The 25,815-nt window shown below is 33.4% G+C and overlaps 1 protein-coding gene across 1 annotated transcript; it reads right to left on the bottom strand.

Moving 5' to 3' along the window:
* Window positions 1–24,407, bottom strand: LOC129222124 (AN1-type zinc finger protein 6-like). The gene is made up of 4 exons (XM_054856573.1): window positions 24,212–24,407; window positions 14,649–14,764; window positions 10,078–10,240; window positions 1–1,390 (listed from the first exon to the last, which is right to left on the bottom strand). The coding sequence occupies exons 1-4, from the start codon at window positions 24,402–24,404 to the stop codon at window positions 1,242–1,244; spliced, it is 621 nt and encodes a 206-aa protein (XP_054712548.1). The 5' UTR covers window positions 24,405–24,407; the 3' UTR covers window positions 1–1,241.
* Window positions 24,408–25,815: the final 1,408 nt, after the last annotated feature.

Below are 25,815 nucleotides of genomic sequence, written 5' to 3'. Positions count from 1 at the left end.
TTATGTTCAATAACCGTTCACTTTGACACTTTATTTTTCACCTACATGAAATTTTTTACAAGTAATTCAGAGAAAGTCATTAATTTATCATAAAAATGGACAGCTAAAGATGACGCTTAAGGACCACGTGACTGCATGATCCAATTCAAGTATTGTGCTCGGCTACAAATATTTATACTTGTGCACAAATATGTAACTATCTACTAATTTCATCTTTCATTCCAGGGAAACTGAATGGCAAATAAATGGATTTAGTTTCAAAATTAAGAGTTTCTTCTTGTCACTTTGAGTAGAATTCAATGTTTTTGATGAACATGTACATTTAGATTTGCATGTTAAAAAACATGGTAGCAAAATTTATGACTTTTTTGCTACAGTATGATAAAGGCGACACAGGATGGATGATAATTGCATATATTGGACTCCTGAATACTACAATGGTGGCATAATAGCAAATATATATGTATATACTTTATATCTGTTATAATTGTTTAAACTACAACTTTCACTCGGTGCTAGCACAAAGAATATACTCATAGCATAGCACAATATTCTACCATACTGGAAAAAGTAAAAAAAAGAAAGAATAAGGAAAAAAAAAAATCAAGTAAGCTATTCAAGCATAATTAACTAGTAAATCTTCACAATTGTTTAATTGCAAGTATTATTGAATACAGTATTAAGAAAATGATTATGTAGCCCAATAGCAAAGCAAACAGATTCACAGCGATACAAGGAGGGAAAAGAAAAGAACAGGTACAAAGACTGAGTATTTACTATGCTTCAGACTTTTTTACACTTCCAAGTAATGACCAATCACTAAAAATGTTTCCAAGATATTAATGCACACACGAGTCCATAAACATAGATAGAAAGCAAGACAATTTTGCTTTGAAAATCAGTTGGGGGAAAAAATGATATGAAGAATTTAAAATAGCATTTTAATACAACAGTATACATTGATAGGAACAAATTATCTGATTAAATTAAAAGAAAAATGTATACTCTAAAAACACTATTTGTCACTTTCTAAAATATAAATCTCGGAAAAAGAAAACAAGCAAAGCAATATACTGAAATTTAACATGACTAAACAAACCTACAATGCAGAATAAAGTAATGATTTCATGGACACCAAAAGCTTCGTTTCCAAACACTGTTTTATATATGAAGCTCTCAGTGTTACATTAGTAAATGTTTGTAGACGTCAGGTGTTCTATAGAATGGGTCTTGTAATTCACTTAAATTTTCTTAACTTTCTCTCCGACCACTAATGGATTGTTTTTACGGATTTCTTGAGCACCGAGCTGTTTGTAGTCAAATGTACAATTGTGCTCATTTGAATATCTATGCACACTGCAGAATAAACCATTGCATCGACAGGGAAATCCTGCAACAAAAATAAAAATTCAAACAAACAAGGCTGAACAAGAAAAACACAAAATTTTAGATAATGCACTTATTTAATATGATTAATTTTAAGTGTAATTACAGCGTGTGCCAGTTTCCAGGGCCCGATCAAGACAAACTGGTGCCCAGGTCCTGAGTAAAAATTGGTGCCCCCCCCATGGGAAAATCAGCATAATTTCAAAGTCAATGTTTTATACTAGAAGCCTAATACACTAGAAACTTACACATTACTACAGAAACCTGGGATTTGAATACCAAACACTTGATAGTCACCATACTAATCATCGTTAAATTGCCTTACCTTAAGGTGAAAATAAATTAAAAAGCAATTTAAAACAGCAAAAATAGCAAAAAAAAAAAAAAAATCTTACTAATTCTGACATTAAGCTTTAAAAAGGCTTCTTTCTGGCTTTAACAGAGGCAAATGTGTCGATCACATCATCGAAATCTAATTTTGATGTCACAGAAATTTCAATGGTCAATAAGAAAAACGCCTGTAAATTATCCTGAGAAACGCAGCTTCTCAAACAATTTTTGATTCTTTTCAAAGCTGAAAAGGAACCTTCACTTTAACACAAAAAAAAAAAGAAGGAAGTAAGCTAATTTAGGCTATTTTAGTGCCCCTAAATTTGTGGTGCCCAGGTCCGTGGACCCGCCGGACCGTGCGTTAATCAGGCCCTGCCAGTTTCAAAAGTAAGGGCATGTTTCCAATGGGGAGAAAATGTGAAATCCTGCATATTGCCCATCATTTTACCTCACTTTTTCAACTGACCACCTATTTTAACTCATGCTTATTCACATATTTTTCTCCTTTTCTCCTCCTTTCTTCCAAAGAGGGGACTAGGAGAAGTAAAAAAACCCCCAAAAAAAGTCAACTCTCAATGATCTGCAGACTTTTACACTTTCATTATCATTATTTTTTTAAAATTTAAACTTCGAAACAGAGTGTCTTGTCCGCTTGCAGAAGTGTTTTAAAAAACAATGCGGACCCTTCCATACTTAGAGCCCTGGCCTTTGAAGTGTTGAGACCTTGCTTCCCGAACCTGAGTGGCTAGGGATATATACCGATGGGTCTCTTCTGTCTGATAGCGAAAACGCAGGTGCCAGAGTTTACTCCGAGCAGTTCTCATTTTATGTCCCTGTGGGACAAGGTACTGCGCTTGACGGAGAGTTGCTGCAATCTCTACAGCCTTAGTTCAGCTTCTACAGCAGTAGTACTCTCCGATTCTAGAGTTGCCCTAATGGTTATTGTATCTGATAACCACACCTCGACACATAACATCCTGGATTGTCGTCATCACCTTCAGAATCGAGCTACTATCAAGACATCCATTGTCCTCCAGTGGGTTCCTGCTCACTGTGGAGAATCTGATAAAGAGATTGCAGATTACCTGGCCAAAAAAGGCGCTCTGGTCATGCGAGTATTCCCCGACCAATGCCTTTCTACAGTATTAAAAAACTTGTTAAGGATGCAGTTAGGGCCCAAGCACAAGACTAACTTATTACCCATGTACTACATAAAAACTGGAGAGATGCCGTTCTGTCTCCAAGACGCATAGCAGTTGCGGAATTCTGCCTGATCATCGGCCATGACTGCCTGCGAAAACACCTTTTCAGAATTGGAATTGCTCCTTCCCCTTCCTGTAATCTGTGTGTCTCTGGAGAGGATATGGACCGCGCCCACCTACTACAATGTATCGCGCTTTGCAAGACCTCCCTCGCTGAGCCCTACTGGGATGCTACAGACAATACTGATTAATGAATTTTGTTGGAATTTTTTTTGTTCTCTGTTCCTCTTTTCTTTTTTGTTTCATGTTTTTATCATATTGTAACTGTTTACAATCTATCATTGGAAATAGAAAAACTTCTTTTTGCATTGAGTAACTAAATGCAGATAAACGTGCCCATTTTAACTAGAAAGTGAAAAATCTATTTCTTTCTTCCTCTTCTCCCTTACTTCCAATGATATCAAACCTTTCAAAGTCTCCACAACATCACTACTTTTAACCCAATTTTTAGATTTGCATACTTACGCACATAATTGAGTGACCAGACAAGCTTTGTTGCAAAAAATTTCCTTCCTTCCCTAACGTTTTTGATGCAACCTAGCTTGCTCTGTTTCAGTTTATCTGTTGGCAGGATCTACTCTCCTGTATGTGTGTTATCTAATCCAAGTCATGTTTAGCTTTTACATAACACTGTTATTGTCATGAACTAAGTGCAAATATGTTACTGATTTTTTTAAAGCTACTGCATACACTATTATCGCTTTTTAACTATTTTGCAGATCATCTGTGGCAACCATGCCACCCTATTCTGTGGATGATTGAGAAATATAACGGTAGAGGTAAGAATCTAAGAACTAAAGCATGCAACTTGAGTGCAATTTGTCTAGAAAAAGCATATCTGTTGAAAATAAACATTTTGAAAAGATGTGCTTGATAATGAACATTTACTTGCAAAAAGATTTGGTTCTTTTAGCTCACAGTTCTTGTAAGTGGTTCATTTTTATGACCATAATTAATGTTAATGGTTGCTTTACATAAATTGTAATCATGACTGTTCAGCGGTAAGAATAACAAAAGCTTGCTTTTTAATTCTTTGTAACACAAATGATTTATTTAAAAACAGCTTGGATTCTCATAATCAAGAACAGAAAATGAGCATAGTTGAAATTTTGGTTTTTCACATTTACTCATATAGGGTCTGGTGTGGGAAAGTGGTCAATGGGATAAAGTGGTCATACGTCAAATAAATATAGCTTGGAAATAAATGTTCGAAAGAATGTGAACATTTCATTTTAGAGTAGGGCAGTTAGAAACTACATTTTAAATATAAAATTTTTTAACAGGCAAAATTTTATTTGGTAAAAAAATATATATATTGTGTGAATATGAAAATTTTTGAAATCTAAACACCTCATCTAACTTCCTTGGGACATTTTGTTTGTTAGAATTATGAACAGATTGACTTCACAGGAAGCTTCCTACATGTCTGAAGAACTCTTACTCATTAGCACTTAGCTGAATCTATTTTAGATAATTTTTTATAATAATTTAAGTAAGATGGGGTAAAGTGGTCATATTAGGCTTAACGAATATTGTTCTTCTAATGTCACTGAATCTTTAAGTATAAGGCAGATACAAATTAAATATTAATTTTACTTAATATGTATTGTTTTTGCAGTAAACGGGGTTAAATATATGAGTATATGCGCATATATACTTGTGTAAGCACATACATAGACGTATTCACATAAATGCAACAATAAATAAGTATATGTGTAACTGCAAATATTTTTTTATCCATACAGCTATACATTCACGCATATTCTCGATTATACTTGTATATATACGAACACTTATATACTCAAGTAGACACGTATATACGCGTACGTACTCAAGTCGACACTTACATACAAGCATAGGAAATACAAGTATAAAGGGAGAGTTTAAACTCTTGAGCAAATTATTAAAAGGTATTAGAGGGGAGAATAAGAAGCAAGAATCATAAAGAACATATGGTCACAAACACAATGTTGACGCGCTACATGCACGCAAAGCCAGAATCTGATGGATGCAAAAAAAAAAAAAAAAAAGGTCACAAATTTATATATTACACAAAGACAATTTTACACAACATTTTAGGTCTTAAAAAAGTTTTAAAGCTTCTGATGAAATTTGCGGCCTGCGGCTGTAATACACGCGTCGCATTCACGGATAATACGTTGAAAAAACGAGTTTTGAAAAACTTTCATCAGCCGCTGTGCACTTTTTTGCGATGTGTGTATTAGAGTTACTACAGGCCGTAACTTTAACAACTGCTGTAAATATTTCTTAAAAACTGAAATGTTGGGTAAAATCATCTTTGTATAAAAAATTTGTGATTTGTTTTGTATCCATCATTTTCTGGCTTTGTGTGCATGTAGTGCGTCAGTGAACGTAAGTCCTTATAATTCTTCTCTTATCCTTCCCCCTCACACCCCTTAGATTTTTGCCCAAGAGCTTGGATTCACTGTGTAAGCACACATGTATATAAGCTTATACACTCGTGTATATACATGTACTGGTGTACAGTGTTCACTCTAGAAAAAAAAAGGGGCAGGGTGCTGGCCTTTGAAAGGGGCATATTTTTAAAAAGGGCACTATTTCAATGCGGTGTCCCCCCCCACCCAAGACCAATGATGCACCACTCAAAAAGTACTGAGTGCCCCCCCCCTACAAAAAAAATTAAGAGAAATAACACTCAAAACACCTTGCAAAAATTCAAATAGTCTAGTCTGCACCATGACCCCCCCCCCCCCTTGATCACCGTCACGACTGACTTTAGTATTAAATATGATTTCATCCAGAAAACGCACTTGTCTTCAGAATAGAGTTAGCTCACCTCCCCCCCTCCACACAAATGCCAACTAAGCTAAGCACATTTTCCACACTCCATAGGAACATTTAGCTAATGCTGAAACTTGGCTTTGGGTGTTTTTCAACACTTTTCAGGCCATAATTTTAACTACCAATAAGAGTAAAAAAAATTCTAGGCGCTTCAAAATCCTTTGAATTTCAATTTAAGAAGAACAGTATTTAATTACTGATCTCCCCTTCCTAACAAAGAAACTGCCTAGTAATGTGCATTGTGCCATTAAGTATTTTAGTAGACATCAAAATTTTGATGAGTGTAAATTCTCCTTTTTTAAATATATTGCACTTCAAATAGAATAATTAACTTAAAATACTGTGTGCCAGTGCCTCAAAAATGCAGTGATAGCAAGTTGCAAAACTAAAAAGACTTTATTTCAGCTTTATTTCCTAGTCTTGGAGTTCAAATTCATAACACAAATGTGTTGGCAGATGTATGCGCTTCTAAATGCAATGCATAGGCAGCTTGGGCCAAGCTAAGATTTTTATCTCAGACAATTTTCGTGAAAATTTAATATTTCGGCATTTTAATTTTGTGTTTTTTTTAAAAAATCAATTGTATAATATTTATAAAAAGTAAAAGAAACAGTGCAAGATTATTTTTGTTAGAAAAAAGCACAAGTATGTCAAAAGTATGCTTTTTATTATGTCAATAAGTGTTTTAAATAATCTGTTATATGAATCATATACAAAGATAATAAAATACTTAGCAAAAAGGAAAGAATTGAATGAACGCCCTGTCAATGCGATGTTTCCATTTCAAACGGCTTTTTTTTTTTTTTGGGGGGGGGGGCTGGGGGTTAAAAATCCAAGATATTTAAAAAATAACCTTGCATTTTAGCCCAGTAAGCTTTGTACTGTGTTCTTCTTAGGAAACAATCAAAAAGTTAACTTTCCAGAAACAGATGTGAAAAGATTGCTACAGAATCACTAGCAATGCGCTAAAATTAGCTAAGCCTAATTTCCACGTGCAGACGAAAAACGGACACAAAGGGCTGAAATGTTAGGAAAATGTTCTATTCCCTCTCTCATTGTTGATTCTCAGAAGATCAAGGATGGGAAGGAATGAAACAAAGATCTTTCCCTTCCCAGAAGACTCTACTCCTTCCCACAACCTTTCAAAAAACCACCCTCAGTAGAAGGGAAGAACATGCCTTTGTTTCCTACTGATAAGCCTGTTTGAATTCGAGAATCTCATCCCCTCTTTGCTTAGGTGTTTGCTTCCCCTTTTGTTTATGGGGCCGTTTTCAGGGTGAAATTCTGGGAACAAGGATAAGACATAGGCGTTTTTACAGATGATCGCTGGACAAATAAAATTGCCCCGATATAGCGGCAGGTCAAAACGATGGTTAAGGCATCTTTTTAAAAACACAGGGTGCAATTTCTTATTTTTGAAAAGGGCGGGGCGCATTTCGCAATCTAAAAGAAGGGCAGGGCGCATTCTGCTGATATGGAAAAGGGCAGGGCACTGCGCCCTTCAAAAACGGCCTAGCGGGAACACTACTGATGTATACACATAAATACCTCTATACATGTATATAATCGTGTTTGCACGTATACATACGTAAGACTTGTGCTTCACTATAGATGAGTAGACACATACTCAAACACGCACTGGATGTATCCACGAATTAACTCATATATACCCGTATATATGTGTGTATGTACGTGTATATGAGTACATACAGTGTACAGTGGACATATATATGCATGTATACGTCTACCGTACTCGTATATACTCAGATATGCACGGATATACTAGAGATAAAATTGCATACATGCATATGATGTTCGTTTACACGAGTATGTACCCGTACATACTCGTGGCACGTATATACTCGTGTAGATACGTATACATGCTTATACATTCGTGTATACACGTATATAGTTCAGTAGGCACGTGCATGCATGTATTTGATGCATATATGTATCTACTCATATATGAACGTGTTTACTAATGTTTACACAACATGTTTCAAGCAAATGTGTGTATACACGTATATACTCGTGTATACACACGAGTATATTACATGCTTGAGCATATACTTGTAACTATAAAAATAACCGAAATATACAAATTTTAGGGTTGTTTATAATGGTTTTGCATCCATTTTTAACTATGACCACTTTACCCCATGGTATGACCACTTTCCCCCACCCCATGGGGTAAAGTGGTCATAAATACATAGGGAATAGAAACGGCTATAAAACTGCTTAAATCAATATTTATTTTCCTAAAACTCAATGTACCCTATTCTTTAATAATGCAATGTAAAATAAAAATAAAAAAAGTAAGTGTTTAAAGAATTTATTGTATTTATTGTTTACCTAAGTTGAAAACCTACGATTTTATGACCACTTTACCCCACCAGACCCTAGCATTTGTAATTCCTTCATGTGGTTTCCCTTACAGTTGCATTTTTTTTTGCAAAATGCGAAAACACAATCTCATTTGCGAAAATAAAGCAAAGCATTTTTACTTTTTTGCTCAAATAAAAAATGAAACAAAGTGGGATCAAAGAGAGGAAGCAGGCATGGCAATAGTCAACTTTTAAATCTTAGCTACTATGTTTAAACTGCTTTAAAGCCTAATAATACTTAGTCTTACGTGGCATTACGTCCACCCAATGACTGCATTATTAGGAGGAAGAGACTGCAATGTTTTAAAAACCTAACAAGTGTTTCTTTTTGGAAATAGTAAGCACAATACAAAATTCTTTATTTTATGTCTAAACAAAATTGATGTACTTATTTCTTTAAAGATGTCACAGATGAAATTTGAATTTTACTTTTAAATGGAGATAAAACACACCAAAGCATTTAGAAAGACGAGAATGTGTAATATTTTAACATTTTGCTGAAATTCCCCCCCCCCCACCCCAATCTTAAACTTTATGCTAAATAACTTTTGAACTTAGTTTAAAACTTGCTCCTCCATGGGGGTTTTAAACAAGCATAGATTCTTTAAATCTACTGAATTGAGTACAAATTTCACAATGCAAATTGACGTAAGGTGTAGAGACAAATTTTCATGGAGGACACAAATGTCGATTAAGTTGTACACAATGAAATACCGCGATGGAAGAAAAGCTATATTTGAAATGTTTTATCAAAGACAAATGAGGAAGCAAACTGCACAATGATTAACAGAAATGTTCTATTAATTTTGAAGAATTAGTATCACAGCCCATTTTATTCTAGCTATATTTTCTATAATTTTGATTCAAACAAAAAGGATCTGCCTCCTGCCCACTGTGTTAACCAACCTCTTTTTTTTCTCATTCAGATTTCGATATATACCTTTATCTCAGCAGGGATGGTTGTGAGTCTGAAAAAATAGCTGAATATTTTTACCAGAATATTGGGGGAATATTTTAAACCAGGGGTCTCCAAGCTAAGGCACGCAGTCCAAATCCATCTTGAAAGCAGATTTTTCCCCAGTTGGTGGGAAACTTACAAACACAATAAAAAAGTTTTTGTATTTTATAAAATATATTTTTTTAAATGTTAAAGGAAAAAAAAAAATCACTACTGCTCAAAGGCATAGCCAGAGGGGGGGGGGGGGGGAGGGGGGCATGGGCAGGAAAAAAGAGCCTGTAAATGTACGCAAAAATGAATTTGAATCTTCTACAAAAATATAATTGAATACCTCAGAGAAAATGAAGTAAAATAATCTGTCGTAAAGCTTACAGGGATGTACTGACGAAAATCCACTTTTGGAGCAATTTTGGGAGCAGGAAAATGGTGAATTTGGAGCAGTAAAACAGTGAGTTTGGAGCAGCCTTTTGTCACAGAAAATTACATTTATTTATTCTACAAAAATATAATTGAATACCTCAGAGAAAATGAAGTAAAATAATCTACAGTTGTAAAGCTTACAGGGATGTACTGACGAAAATCCACTTTTAGAACAATTTTGGGAGCAGGAAAATGGTGAATTTGGAGCTATTTGGAGCAGTAAAACAGTGAATTTGGAGCAGCCTTTTGTCACAGAAAATTACATTTATTTATTATTTATAAAGTCAACAAGCTTAGTTTCTAATTTTGAACACAATTGAAGTAATTATAACATAAATAAAATTCACCCTACTAATAGGTGAAAATTGACAGATTACAAATAAGGGGAAAAGTAGCCAATTACTTGATGCACAGAATTTGATAGAATATTTTCTTGTACAGAAGTTGTAAAATGTAAGTATAACATAAGTCAACAGTGTCTTCAAATATATCACTATAAAAACTGTAAACTAACCTGTTAACCCTACTTTCTTTTTGCATATGTGGCACCTATTTTTCTTCTTTTTCTGGTCTTTCTCAAGAGAATCATCTTGCTGAGAAGATTCCCCCTCTCCTTTTTCAGAGGATGTTGGACTCGCAGGCGACGTTTCAGAGTCTGGGAGAGTTTGTTTTGATGTCTGAGGAAAACAAGTTTTATTGCAATTAGTAAATTTAGAAGTCTACAAAATTAAAATATAAACATTGAACTTCTGTTTTAAATTTCTTATTTTCAATGACAATAAACAGAAGTGAACAAAGAAATAAAGAAACACTCCAATGAAGCAGAGGTTTGTTCTGCTGCACGAAGAGCAGGCACCTTGAATGTTGCAATCTAGACTGTCAGCAAGGCAAGCATGCTTGATAAAAAAGCAGCCCTGTCTCCAGTCTATAGTCGGGACTAACCAAACCTGGCAGCATCATAATGCTGTGACTAGGATCAGCGTAGCCTTCACAATGCTGCCACGTTACAGGGGCGGATCCAGAAAGAATTCTCGGAGGGGGCCATTTGGAAAAATACGATGCTTTGGAAAATTTTTGAATTTTACAAATATCAATATAGCCCACCTTTAACTAGAGCATTTATTAAGGATTTTTCACAAGGCAATGCAAGTTTAACATAAAGGCTGTAACCTTCCCAATGATTTCTCTTTTCTTAACAAACATGTGCATATCATTGCCTCAAAATGGTGTATTCCTGTAATCATCACTGTGTTCAGAGGTGACTTTATAGGACTTCTGATTTAAGAGGAAGTCTATATGAACCAACCTTAAGTATAATATTAAATCTGAAGTAACGGGGGTCCTGGGGGTTTCTGCCCCAGAAAATTTTTGAGTCTTAAAAACGCATTTTAGAGGATCTCTTGTAATGTTAGGGGAGGAGAGGTTTGGTGGCACTCCGCTGTCTAGTAGCCCTGAAAATGCAGTTTTAAAGGCTCTTTGATGTTAGAGGGATGAGAGATTTGAGAGAACATCTAAGGAAATTTTTTTGATTTGTAATCTTAGAAATGCATTTTAACTGTTTTTCGGGCTATATTAAGGGCTTGGGTGTGACCCCCCCCCCCATTTTTCAAAATTGAAACCTTAAAAACGCAAACATTATCTCCAATAATGTTAAAAAGAGGGAAATTTGGAGTTTCTCCATTGGATTTTTTTTTGCCATTTTAGAGCCAAAAAGGGCTTACAACAAGAAGAGCGCTCCCCCAAAGTTGGAGCTTTAAAAGGGCTGTTTTAGACAATTTTTGGTGATGTTAAGGGGAGGAGAGACTAAAAGGCCCATCCCAGGAAATGTTACTAATTTATAGACTTAAATATGCATTCTAGACTATGTTTGGTAAGGTTAAAGAGATTCTAAGATTTACTCCCAATTCTTTTGCAAAATTTAACTCTTTAAAATGCAAAGGTAGGCAATCCATGATTCATGAGCAACTTTTAGAGGACCAGCAATTTTTCGAAATTAAAGCTCCAGAAACTTAATTCTTGAAGACTTTCAATGATGTTAGGGAGGGACAAGTTCTCCTCCGGAAATATTTTAAAACTCAAGCGCTTAAAACAAAATTTAGACCGATCTTGAACGATGTTGGCGAAAAGGATAGGTGGGGTCCCTCCCCTGGAAACTTTTACAAGTTACTTTTTAAAACAAAGGTAGACCATCTTTGGTAATATTAACAAGAGGAAGAAGAGTGGTTTGGAGGGTTCCATATTGAAAAGGGAATGAAGAATAATTACAAAACACTGCATAAAGTCTGGTTAAAACTTAAGTCTAACTAATTTAATGTGCAATCATTAACTGTGTAACTTTTTATCGGACACTTACTAATGCAAATCCTTTTTTTTTTCCCGCATGGGAGAAGTAAACACATCTAACAAGGTGAGCCCATTATGCTAAAACACTTGATATTTATGAATTTTTGTGGGGTGGCCATGCCCTACCTTTGGCATTGTTTCCATTCTTGTCAGACTTAACATGAACTGCAATGAAGCTATACTTGAAACTTCCTCAGTGTGGTTTTATTGCTCTCGGGCGAGGAGAAATATTAAGTATCTTTTATATTTTGCTCTAAAAAAAGTTTTTAACTATTTTTGAAACTTTCTCAGGGTGGCCATGGCCCCTTTCTCAGTGCATTCCTAATTGTTAGACTTTGTATGTATTATAAGGGAAATTTTTGCATTTTTGCTCAAAAAAAAAAGGGATTTTAACTATTCTTGAAATTTTCTCAGAGGGGGCCATGGCCCCCTCCCTGGATCCGCCCATGTCAAGTTAGGTTTGCCTGAAACCTTCATAATTGGCTTCCTGGACAAAAGTTTATCTTGGCAAACTGACTGCATTGTTTAGGATCTAGTGAGGATAAGTGATCCAGATTTTTCCACTTAGGTGGATAATAAATAAAAAAACTTCTATGAAAACTTCAAAATTTTTCGTTATTTTAAATTACATTAATAAAAAACACATCGCATTGAATATTAGAAAAAAAAGTTTTTGTTTTGGAAAAACTGCAACAAAATATGTTGTACTGTTCCTGAAATAAAGAACTTTATAGATCTGGTCAAAATCACAAGTGAGAAATGCCAGAGTCACCATCTTTTGCGGCCTGTGTCTCGGCCCAGGAATTTTGTTGTACAAAACCAAAATATACCCTAATCTTACTATTTCATGCGTTTTAACCTTTTAAAATATGTTACATTCAAAAAATTCTGAGGCTATCAAGGTATCACCCTGGTTAAATTGACATGGATCGATCAAACTCTTGGGCATCAAAAAAACCATACGTAGTCGTTACCCAAACGAAATTCGGGCAACACAGACAAATCAAAAGCCATGAGTGAAAAGACTAGTTCTGAAGTCCTTTCCAGTCTTAATTTATTTTTCACTTTAGACAGTACAAATTTAAATAATGAAAATATTTTTTAAACAGGTTTTGATAAAGATACACATATTTCAGATCCGTGATTTGAAATTCACGGATAAAGCATATATGCCAAAAAGTATTCGGATGTTAGAGAGTCATTTCAGGACTACACTCAAAGATCTAAGTGCTCTTTGACTTCTCTAGTTACTTTTTTTCCCTCAACATTTAAAAATTCTCCAGAAACTAATCAAAACAAAATATAAATATGCTTGAATATAATGGTCAATACAAAATTTTTTAAGTCAAAGGAACAGAATCATACAATAAATTAAGATGATCGAGTTTTCCAAAAGCGGATGCAATCTGATTTTGAAATGTGCAAAAAAAAAAAATCGGAACTAAGTCAAAAAATCATAAAAAAAAGCTCCAAAGAAAAAAACTTCAACAATGAGAAAAGGCTCATTACTTTTGGGGCAAACCCTGTATACACTTCCGGCTATATATATATAAATTGAAAGAAAAAACAAAAAAACTTTTAATTTAAAGAATTGGGATTCTTTAAAAGAAGAGAAGGTAAAGAAAAATGAGTACACTGCTGAACCTACATTCAATATGAGAATACAAGATAGCCAATTCAGAATGTAGAAGAAAAAACTTTACGAAAGGGAACTAACTTGAATTATATTTTGTAGAAATTTTCTCCATTAAACAGCAATACAAAGTAATAAAGCTCATTGAAAACATTCTAATATGGTACATGCTACTGTTACAATTTACACCGCAGTTGCATACAACAAAAAATACAATAATCATGTTTTAGAAATTAAAATATTTGTAGTGATATCAGACACCAAAATGCATTCTTGCCTGTATGTAAAGTTATTTGATTATACAGTTAATAAAAGTCTGTAAACAGAATTTGAATTACAGAATAAATAAAGTTATTGTGTGGAAAAATTCAGCTGCAGGCTATTTCAAAAGCGGATATAACAACATAGCATTAATGTCGACAGATGCTCTCTTCAGAATAGTTTCACAGAGGAAGGCAAGAATCATTGTGATGGTGTAGGCTACATTAAAGCAACATGTATGGAAAAGAGTGTAACAGAGTTAAACAACTGTGAAGACTACAAATGAATTCTCCAATGAAATCTATTGATCTTTTCATCTAAGGTGTCTGTTCATATAAAATACCGCTAAATAAGATTGGAGAAAGTAGCAAAGCACAGAGAATTTGTGAGAAGCGCATAGCTATTTAATGGGATCTTCACATTGTGTACATTTTTTTTTTAATACCTTATTCAATATCACATTTTGATTCCAGAGATGCAACACTGTTTGACGAATCAGTCAACCTCTCTCAAATATATCAAGCCAACTTAAAAGGTCTGCTGAACTTTTAGAGAAACTTGCATCATAACATGAGCATCATTTTTCTGGGTTGCAAAAATGTTACGTTAGTCATAGTGCCACTTTAGTTGAAAAAAAATATCTATCAGCCGTTATTTTGTTTCAAATTCCTGGTAGAAATGACTAATATAAAACATGTACATTGTAAATTCAGAAATTCAACCATAACTAAGTCTTTATACTTTAAAGTTAAAATAAAAAGATTTGTGAATACACTGTAAATGTTATGTTAGTCATGATGGAATGACCCTTTAATAATTAATTTCATGAGCTATTATAAAGTTACTACCTCAGGTTTATTTTGGTCTTGACTAGGTGGAGTAACCACGACAGCTGGTACTGTTGGAGATGCCGTGGACAAATCGTCATCTTTCGGCAGGAGAATTTTGTCATCGCATTCGGAAGCTGAAAAAATATTTCAAATAGACTTTGAAAAATTGTAATGTAAAATCTTGCTATAGCGAACACCAATACAACAAATTAACAGTTTTAGCGAAATTTATGTTTAGGTTCCCTTTTAATTAATTACATTGCTTGAATTCTATTACAACTGAACAAAATTTGAGGATCTCGTGAACTGGGTTTCAAGTGTATTTAAAAAAAAAAAAATTAAGTTTCTCCCAAAGGAAGAAAGGGACCCGAAATTGAGTAAAAAGGAAATTAAAAAGAACAGGATCTGAAAATTAAAACATGAAAAAAAATGCAAATAAATCAATGATTTTGGAAATGAGCATTAGCAAAACTTCTACGTTGCCACTACATCAAAGCATTTACTTGTGATTGAAAAATCAGTGTACACCTACAAAACTTAACTATTTTTATTTGTCTTCATCACAAGGGCACCCATATAGGGGGGCTTGAGCCCCCCCCTTTGAAATTAGAACTTCCTTGCTTTAGGTACTTTTTTCTTTGCAAAAATGTAAAAACATTTATTCTCCAGCCATTAATGAATAAGTTATTTAAAATGAAAATATCTTTAAACGAGCAATTCTTGTGGGTATATATATATTTCTCATCTCGGAAATGGCCCTAACGATTTGGATGAAATTTTGGATTTAATTGTAGTTTTGCATTCTAAGTTCATCTACACCAGTGTTTTTTCTGTAAAAATGCGATTTTTTACGAAAAAGTTTTTTAATATAAAGTCAAATTGAGTTAAGCCTTGAAGTAAACTGCGAGTTGACGCATCAGGCAGACGATTTGCAACCATAACAATGAAAATTTGTCTCTTCTCGCTTTAAAATTTTATACTTGCTTAGGGTTGCCAGGCTTGGCTGATATTGGCCACTTTGGCTAATTTCAAACACACTTGGCTGAAAACAAATTCAAAAGCATTTTGTAAGTCGATGTAAGGCTTTTTTCTTTTTTTAAGTGAAACTCTTGCTTGACCATCCTATTCTATTTTATTTATTTATTTTCTTTTTACATTTCAAATAGCTTAACATGTTTTTTAAATCACGCATCTAAATTTTATTTCGAAGAAGTGTATGTCTTGAGATTGTTTTTTTAAGACAGTTGTTATCATTTGTTGGAATGGTTTATGGATCATCAATTTTGACGGATATCATGCTGTATGTAGCATTTTCTGGCGTAAAAACTAAAAGTACTTATTCAAAGAGAAATCTCGATTGGGGTAAACTCGTGAAACACATCATAGTATGAAAGGAGTTATTTGGTTAAAAACCGATTTTACCATAGCAAAACTGGCTTCAAGGTCAAAATATTTTTATTACTGACTGGGAAAATTGTATAGTGGAAATAAATGCAACAGATAGTTTAAAGCAAAATGTTGATTTAATTACATTCATAATCTTCTGTTTGGTACTTTAGTGTTATAAGAGGTCGAGTGCTTAATATTTCGTTAACGTGAAGTTTTTCAAGTATATTTGGAAAAGTATTGAACCTTAAAAAACACGAGTTGAAAAAAAAATTCTTTTAAAGCAGAGCGAGGCTCGGTCGTCCAGGTACTGAAATATTTTAATGGCTCTAATCTGTCCTGAAATCGGTTTCCATTAAGAAAATACCCTCCTAACTCATGGGGGAAAATATCTGAGCTCTCCCCCTTATAATTTTGCATATGGGCGCCCTTGCTTCATCATATAGAGTTAAGTAAAGTAAAAATACAGTAAATGGAATATAATGATGCTGATATGTCTAATATATTTTTCATAAACAGGCAGAATGGTAATGAATGGGACAAAAGGATGAATGAGTCATTCTTAAGTTTCAATAAATTTGCCTCAAAAGTTGCCTTTCAGTGTCAACAGTGCATTTAAGCACCCACATATCTGGACAGTATTTTGGTTCTTTAAAATAAAGACATTTTCTCAAAAGCATTTTCAAATGCAAATAAATTAATAAGTTCAGAAATTACAGAACATAGTGTTTGATTCCTGACATTGAATGTAGCAGTGGGTTGCTTGAATTAGTTTTGCGGGTCGTAAGTTGGGCTGGGCACTACTGTTTAAGAGTAGAATTGCTCTATTTCTATTCTATCGCCTGACCGAAGTTTTATATTTTTTAAAACCTACATTAAATTAAGATAAAAGTCTAATAAATTTAATAATAAAATTCTTACAAGTGATGGAAACAAACTCAGATGCAATTGAATTGCGTTTTTGAATGGGCGTGACAAAAATCAAAAATATGCAAGTTCGCTATTACAGAATAAAATATACAGGAATTGTTTAAAATAATGATAAATTAAAAAGGAGTATAAGGATGCAGTAAAAGGACATTGCAAAAAAATTTGAGCAGCTGCTACAGATGTGGATGTAATGAGATTTCAAAATTCAGATTTGTGTTTAGGATCGTTCAATTTTTCACTTTCAATAGCTTTATGTGCAATATTGCTTAATCACTCGAAGATTTTAAATGCTCTTTTAGCTACTATTACTTTCTATTTATCCAGGACATTTTTCCAAGACTTGGAATAATTCTCATGACTTTCAATGAAAACTTCATTTTTCCATGACTTTTGCAGGTCTGAAATTTGCTTATTCTTTTCCCATGCCTTTCTAGGATTTCCATAACCCATACAAACCCTGTTAATACTATTAATATTTTTTATTTTATTACCAAGAAATAGCACATATGGTCCTACAAATCCTATAATGAAATCACATAGTACAGTTATATTGAACAAATTTTATTCCAGAAAGGGTTATTACAGTAGTCCTGAGTAATTTTCAGTAATTTTTTTTTTAATGGATTTCATCAAGTTTACGGGAAAAAACGTGAACTCCTTTCTTAAAGTAAGTTTTTCTTGTTCAAAATAATTGGCATTTTTTCATTTTTTTATGAAAAGAAAAAAATTATGACATTGTGGCTTCTTGTGAGGCACATCGTACCAAACCAACCCCACACCACATAATTTTAAAAACTTATTTTTTCTCTTAAATCTCAATAATTATAACAATATTTCATGTAACAAAACAATAATAAAAAAAAACTGGGGGGGGGGGAGGAGCACAGATATACTTTACAATTATTTAACAAAAATTTTACTAAATTAATTTTACCAAAAGATTTATTTCATATCTGCACTTTTTTCTTTTTATATTTTCAAATGTACTTCCAAATTTTTGCAGACAATTGTTTTCTAAGAGTAAAATATGCAATACACGCTATAATAAAGTTCCTATATTAAACCAAATATTTTTGCTAAACAAGCATTCTACATAGAAACAAAATAAAACAAACAATTAAAGGAATAAAAAAGTACTTAAGATTATCTAATTTCATTTTAAAATTTGATTTTAGAACAAAGATATGCTAACTTAAAGTTGTCAATTTTAGTATTTTCTTTGAAATATATGGCATTAATATAACAGGATTCTTTTCTTTTTGAAGTTGTTTCATGCAATACAATGAAGTAAAAAAGAGCTTTTTCTCCCCAAGCAAAAAGTATTGATTAACTTTATATAAAAGTAACATATGACTTATCCTTCCAAAACCCAGTGCAATAAATGCTTCTTCCAAAGCTATGTAAGTAGCACTTTTATATCCTCAGATATCTTTTAAACACATCTTTTGGTAACTTTAATCTGCATTGTCTCATGAATATTCAATAATGGAATTTTCTTTTGATTAAAAAAAAATTGTACTAATGGTGAATGCTTACTGCTGTTTTTAATTAAAGATGATTTATCACCAGGGGTCTGGCCAGAGGATATTTGGGTCCGTTAACGGACCCTTCACAAAAATCCGATCAACCAAAACGGATCTTTCACAAAATCCCGGATCTTTCACAAAATCCCGATCAACCAAAACGGACCCTTCACAAAATTCTGATAAACAAGATCGGATCTTTTACAAATTGTTTATTGAAAGAGCAAATCTGAAAGCAAAAATAACGCATATTCCAGTGTATAAACCTTTTCTGAAGTCAAATTAGAGGGATCAGCTTATACGAAATCTGCTAATTTTGCAAAAAAAAAAAAAAACGCACTCTTGCGATGTTCCTGCAAACGATAAGTAACTGCTACTGCCGAATAAATATAATGCTTGTTTGTTTGTTTCTTGGAAAGAAATTAAGAGCTGAAAATATGTTTGGTTTTAAATAATTTGCTTGTTTTATCACAGCTAATTAGCAGCGGTGTTGTTGTAAACTTTTCTGAAAGGGCATTGGTAAGCACTTTTCTCCCCCCCCCCCCCGCTCATGATTTAATAAACAATGATAATAATAATATATACTCAGCGAAATGAACTTAGAACCTGCAAAGGGATAGGAAGGGTGGGAGGAAAATATGATCGCTTCAGATATGGTTACCCAACTTCAAAATTATCAACACTTAGCGTCTCATCATTTTACCAGCTTCTCAATATTTGCGTTTTTATGGTGCGTTGCTATGTTTAACTGTTATTTTGGAAGAGAATTACATGGGTCTGATTTTTCGATGCTAACAAGGATGATTAACTTTTAAATAAACTTTTAATTACCTTTTTTTTTAGATGTCTACATTTTGAAAAATGCAATCTTTTAACATCCGATATGAGAATCACATTTTGTTCTTTTTTCAAGCTAACTTCGCTGTATTAGGATGCAAATAAAATGAAAAGTCTCTTTATTTTTGTTAGAACTCTCATTTCAAGTTTTTAAAGCAAAATTCCATTTTCTTTTATGAGTCAAAAATTAAAATGCTGAATCGATGGTTTATTTTATTTATTATTATTATTATTTATTTATTTATTTTGCTTCAACTGTGTCCACTGATATTAATGAAATGTTTATCATAGGACTCTAAAATTCAATTTTAAAATAATTTTATCAAAATTATTTCTTTCACCAGCCGTTTTTATACTTTTGATGCCTTCACTTTGAGAATTGCGATCTCTTTGCATCCGCTATGGGAATCCAATTTTTTGAATTTTTGATGTTTAGGTACGCTTTGTTAAGAGGTAAAAAAAAAAATCTCTTTTTATTTTTGTTAAAATCACGGAATTTATAAGTTTTAAACGAAATTCTGTGCTTTTTAAGTGTCTTGGGTCAAAAAGTTAAATGCTGAACCATGTCTGAATTTTATTATTTTTTTGTTACAATTATTTTAAGTACTGTACAGAAATATTCCTAGTATAATTTAACATAATGTAGAATGGTAGATAAATATTGATACTTGAGAGAGCGATGCCGCCCCCCCCCCCCTGGCAAATAGTAGAAAAACACTCCAGAATGATATTTTCGACATAGAAGAGGAAAACACTCAAATTAAGTTGAAAAGATGCAGTTTGTGACATCTCTAAATTCTAAAATTTCGTTTTAACATTTTTTTTTTTTTGCGAAATTATTTGATTTTTTACAAAATTTATTCATTTTTCACAAAATTATTTTATTTTTCACAAAAAACGGGACCCTGTGAAAAATCCTGGACAGACCCCTGATCACTTAAACTCAGGCTTAATATGTTATATTGAACTTTAAACTTTACATCTTTCACTTTACACACAAAAGAGGATAAGGTAGTTACAAGGTTTGATAGTATTTATTACTAAAATTATAGCAAATGTTGTTTGAGTTATGCAATCCAACGTACCCCACACGGGGGGCATGTTGATCCATTTTACACGGTTTTAATAAACTAGTATGTTGTGGCCATCACGAAACTTTCTTCTATATTTTTCTTTTTTTTTCTGATCCCTCCCCATGCTTGACGAGGAAGCAATATTCCCAATGAAAACAAAATGACACATGCAAAAACTTGACGACCATCCCAATGTCTGAATTATTGCAAAAGCAAAGCAAAGAGCGAAAATTGAAAGTTATTTTAAAAGCCTTGCTTGAATTAATTACAAATATTTTATTTGTTAACAAACATAAGATGGCAAGAGTTAAAAATTTTAAATCATTGAGATAATATTTCCGATCATTTCCATGCAATTAAAATCACGAGAAATACGCAGATGACAATCTATTACGATTTATCTTTCTTATTGTTGCATTAGTAAAAATATTTTTTATTCGCAAAAAAAAAAAAAAAATCAACACCTCTTGGAGCGATCGGCGTCAAAATTGAACCAAAGCCTGTTTACATATGGATTCACATATATTCCAAATTTCAACCAGAACGTAGCATTACTTCTTGAGATAGGGCACTCAAAATGGAAAAAAAGAACGGGTGATTGCGCTACCACCCCTTTTTAGCTGTTGACACGAAAATAAAATCAGTTCTTATACCCACTAAGGGCTACTTGCCGATAAATTTTTCTTTCATTCCGTTCCTTATTTTCTTGAGATACAGCAGTCACAATTGACGACAAAAAACGTTCTATAGCTCAACCCCCGTTTGAGTTATTGACACCAAAATTGAATCAGCATCTGTTCCTGTTAATACCAACATATGGACCAAATTTTGTTTGATTCCGCCAGTTACTTCCTGAGGAATAGCAAGCATGCGTAACTCGAAAAACGTCCCATTGCTCCACCCCCCTTGGAGGAATTCGCGCCAAAAACTAATGGGCACAAGTTCACATAGGGGCACATATGTGTACTAAATTTCGTTCGATTTCATGCGGTAGTTTTTGTTGTAGAGCGGCCACAAAAAACTGGTCACACACAGACGTGACACACATACATACACACACACATACATACATACACACACACATACACACACACACACAGACAGACAGACATTTTCCAAAAATGGTCGAAATGGACTCAGCACACCTCAAAACGTTCGAATCCGTCAAAATTCGAAATTCGAAAATTTGCAAGAATCCAATACTTTCTTCTATATATTAGATATAGAAGAAAGTAAAAATTAGCATAAAGTTTATCAATTCAACACTTCCAAAAAAAAAAAAAAAACTGTGATATTGAAAAGTGTTTAGTAAAATTTATTGTAGAAAATCGAACTGCTCGTTAAATTCTTTGATAAGATAAAAAATGATAAGTAATGAGCTGATGTGTGCATCACGACTTCCTTTTACTCCAATTTAATGTCATTTTCTCATTATTGGCAGTTTTAATAAGATTCAATAAATTATCCTCTAAATATCACCAACAATGGCCAAATTGAAACAAGAATTTAATTATTTTTTTTAAAAAAATCACCAAGTTTGCGACCAAAAGCCTGGAGATATATTGCCAAGTGTCTACCAAATTATAACACAACTTGAGTTTACATCGATATAACCAATAATTTCCCCCCCAAAAAGGGACAAAAGACCCCCGTTGGAGCATACAAATGCAACCAAAAAAGAAGGGGCATAACTAGACCCCACTAGGAGTCTACGTACCAAATTTCAACTTTCTAGGTTCTTGAGTTATGCAGCATACATACACACATACAGACGTCACGAGAAAACTCCCTATAATTAACTCAGGATCGTCAAAATGGATATTTCTGGTGTCTATATGTTCCTAGGCACATATCCACGTGTGGTCAGGTTGAAAAAAAACTCAACATTCATTTGGGGTGAACAAAATGGAAATTAAGGCCGATTTTTGGGTGAAAGTTTTTTTGTGATTACAATACTTCCTTTTTTGTAAACGGAAGTAAAAAAGCAGACCAACGTGCCCCACCTACCCTTACTATTTCTCAATCACCTCTTCCCTTTTATTTTTTCTAATTTTGACTTTCCAGAATTTGTTCAGTTTATTTTTGAGTGATTTTTTGTATTATTGAGTCTTTTTTTCTCATTAACATATATTTTTATAAAAAATAAAGTTTTAAAATTTTATTTTAACTCTATAAGCTAATTTTCTTTCTATTGACGTCAATGCATCTTGCTTTGATGAGGGTGCTCTCAATGCACCCTCATTACCCCTTTGAAGTTGATCCACTCTTAATTACAAAAGGTCTTCTATAGATACAGAGGAGACACTATTAAAGCACTACGCTAACAAGTGGATGTGAAAAAACAATTAGACAACTGAGGCTTGTACAGAGGTGTGCGGGGGGGGGGGGGGGGGGGGGGGGGGGTCCAGTTGATGTGAGTCGAGATTTTTAAAATGAAGAGTGAAATCTATACACGGGGAAGTCATCTGTGACAGGTCCCCAAAATTTATGTGGACATTGCTAAAATGTAAATTCTGCTTCAACCATAATTCTAGAAGATAATTAAATGCATGAACATATAAATAAAAATCATTTTAACTATAATAATAATAATAAAAAAAACTGTTAGTTTATGATACATTATACAGAGATTGCAGATAAATTGCTGGCATATCTTGGGTCATCTGGCAATAGCCATTTTTTAAAAATTTTGTTCCTGGCTACGCCTTCAAACCAGGGCTGGCAAGTTTCTGCCGAGGCAATTAAAACCACTGGTAGAAACCGGTTAAAACCGGCATGGCAAAAACCACTTTCTGCCACTTTGTGGCAGAAACTGGCAAAAACTCACAAAATGAAAAATAAATTCTTGATATACAATAGAAAATGCATGGAAAAAATAATTGTTAACCAATGCACTGTAATTTTATTACAAAATTACCACAATCAAAATCAAATGTTACATTGTTTGGACCCTGCAATTGCCTCTTAGAAAAGGTGGTTTCAAAAATCTAAATAGGTTCTCACTTTAATACGCACAAATGAGAAATTTTAGAATATTCTTGAAGCAGAAGAGCTAGCAGACAATGCATCAAGGAGCAAGCAATGTTCGTGAAACTTTCATCTATTGTATAACTGGTCCAAATGTAGCAACTGGGGTTGTGGTAAAAATTTGACTGAAAAATAAGTTTTGAGAAATAGGGCCAATTTGTTTTGAAAACTGTGACATTAGGTACAAAATCTAGACAAGTAAAATTCTGGCACTTTTTTCTTAAAGCACATGACATGATAATTTTAATCACAAACAATGGAAGCATATAAGTGAGCAAATTACAATCAGTAATACCTGTTTAATTTTGTATGTCACTCCTCTTCCCTAAGCACCCCTGTGTGATTTTTTATCGTTTGTTCAATTAATCCAAATACTATGAGCCTCTGCAATTGAAAAGTTCCCTTTCTGAACTAAATCAAGGGCACTAGCATTGGATTTTTTTTTTTAAATGATGAAATGATGTTTAATTTTTTAGTTTACTTAAACAAATATCATTTACTAATTACTTGAGTTATTAAAGACATTTTAAAGTTTTTGCCAGTTTCTGCCGGTTTTTTCGGGTTATAACCAGTTTCTGCCACTGACACGGCAAAAACTAGTTTCTGCCGGCAGAAAGCCAACCCTGCTTCAAACGGGTATGATCTTAGGCACTTTGCTTGGCATTTGCAAGGAAGTTCTCTCATGGAAATAGAGGAAAATATAATAACATTAAAATTTATATATTCTACAGAAAAAAAAATCTAGCTTATACACATACTTTTTCACACTTAAAACAGCACTGTTCAATTATAATATATGCCTTACCAGCAACTGAGCTAGCTGTTGAAGGGCTGGTACGTCCACTTAGTGGTGGAGGCGCAGGATTTGCTTGTTTTCTTTTGAGAGCATCTTTATAACATTTAGAGCATAAACCGTCAGTTTTTGGACTTCCATAAAATCCACATCCAGATCTACATAGTGAAGGACTTTGGGACATTTGATTTGTATCACGCTCCATTAAGTACCTATGCATAGAAAACAAAATTAATGCAAATGAAAAAATGACCTTTGCGCCAACCATGATTTTGCTAAATTCGGACGTTCTGAATTGACTGAAATTCTGAACTATTCAAAAGGTCAAATGTTTGCTTCCAGATGCAGGGCAAAATCAAAGTAACAGACGTACCATTTGCAAGGAAAATACAATTCATGTGTTCTAGTTCATTTATTGATTTGCTGGTTAAAATTTTGGCATGTTTAGAACAAGTCTAACACTGCCTTTCACCCTGTACAAGCTTTTATCCTCATGCATTAAAGAAATTTGAGAACTAGACATTTTTGTGAATGGCAACAGACGTACTATTTCTGGACAAGACTTTCAATAGAAGGATAGTGTTGATTAAAATTCTGATCTACTACATCTCAGTGAAAAATAATTTTCTTACAGACTTAAGTGTACTGTGATCCAAAAACAATTATAACTTGTAAAGAATTTTTATTATAATAATAAAAAATATTTTTTTGCGGTAACAGACATACCAACAGTGGTAATGGACGTACCTTTTCTAAAACATTAGAAAATATTTGATAAAAAGGTGTGGTATGATTGAATAAAAATTTTAAAACAGGATTTTAAAAATGTCAAGAACTTGGTTGCCAGTAATTGAAGCATTAAATAGATCCATAGTATCAACCAGTATCATAATAAAGTAGTAATATAATGGAATGATATTATTCAGTTCCTTTGTCTATAAATATCTCACTGTTTTTTTCAAATATTACACTTCATACCCAACATCCCCTTACGTCAGATTCGCAAGTTCAGCTATGAATAACAGTTCTTTGCATTTATAATTGCAATTTTAACATTGACAAAATGATACTAATTTTTAACACGCTTTTATTAGCTTCACTTGTATGTTTGTGAGTAACTCTCCTTTGGACTAAGAGTTAGTGGCTAATTACTGTTGGTACATTCCACCACTTTATGAGTGTTCGTAGCCGAGCGGTCTAAAGGCGCGGGTCTTCGCTGACGTCCACCTCCGGGAATCATTGGGCGTGTGTTCTAATCTCATCTACACCGAAATTAAAATATTGCAACTCAATTTTCGCTCACTTTTTGAGATCGGACTCTTAAAATTTGGAATCCAACCTCAAACCCAACGACAATGCAATATTCTACAATCAAATTAATTTATTAACGATAAGTTATTAGTTTATTCTAGTAAACACACTTTTATTAGCTTAACTTGTATGTTTGTGGGTCAAACTTTCTTTTGGACAAATAGCCAGTGGCTTATTAGAATTACTTACAACGTACAAATCAGAGCTGCGGAGTAACAATGTTTGCACATGAATTTACCAGAAAGCATTCAAAATGTCTGATACAAATAATGCAATAGCATACTAAGATACATTCCATTATAAAA

This window comes from Uloborus diversus, chromosome 5 (genome assembly GCF_026930045.1).
Source record: "Uloborus diversus isolate 005 chromosome 5, Udiv.v.3.1, whole genome shotgun sequence".
Classification (NCBI taxonomy): domain Eukaryota; kingdom Metazoa; phylum Arthropoda; class Arachnida; order Araneae; family Uloboridae; genus Uloborus; species Uloborus diversus.
The sequence above is the reverse complement of the archived record's forward strand: the minus strand, read 5'-3'. Positions and strand labels throughout refer to the sequence as shown.

Bases quoted from the DNA above. Each gene is read 5' to 3' on its own strand.
- LOC129222124 (XM_054856573.1), bottom strand. From the start codon at position 24,404: ATGGAGCGTGATACAAATCAAATGTCCCAAAGTCCTTCACTATGTAGA. The intron at 10,241-14,648 runs GTAGTAACTTTA...TGTTTTCCTCAG, and splicing joins AAGACCAAAATAAACCTGAG to ACATCAAAACAAACTCTCCC. The intron at 1,391-10,077 runs GTTAGTTTACAG...TTTTTGTTGCAG, and splicing joins AAAGAAAGTAGGGTTAACAG to GATTTCCCTGTCGATGCAAT.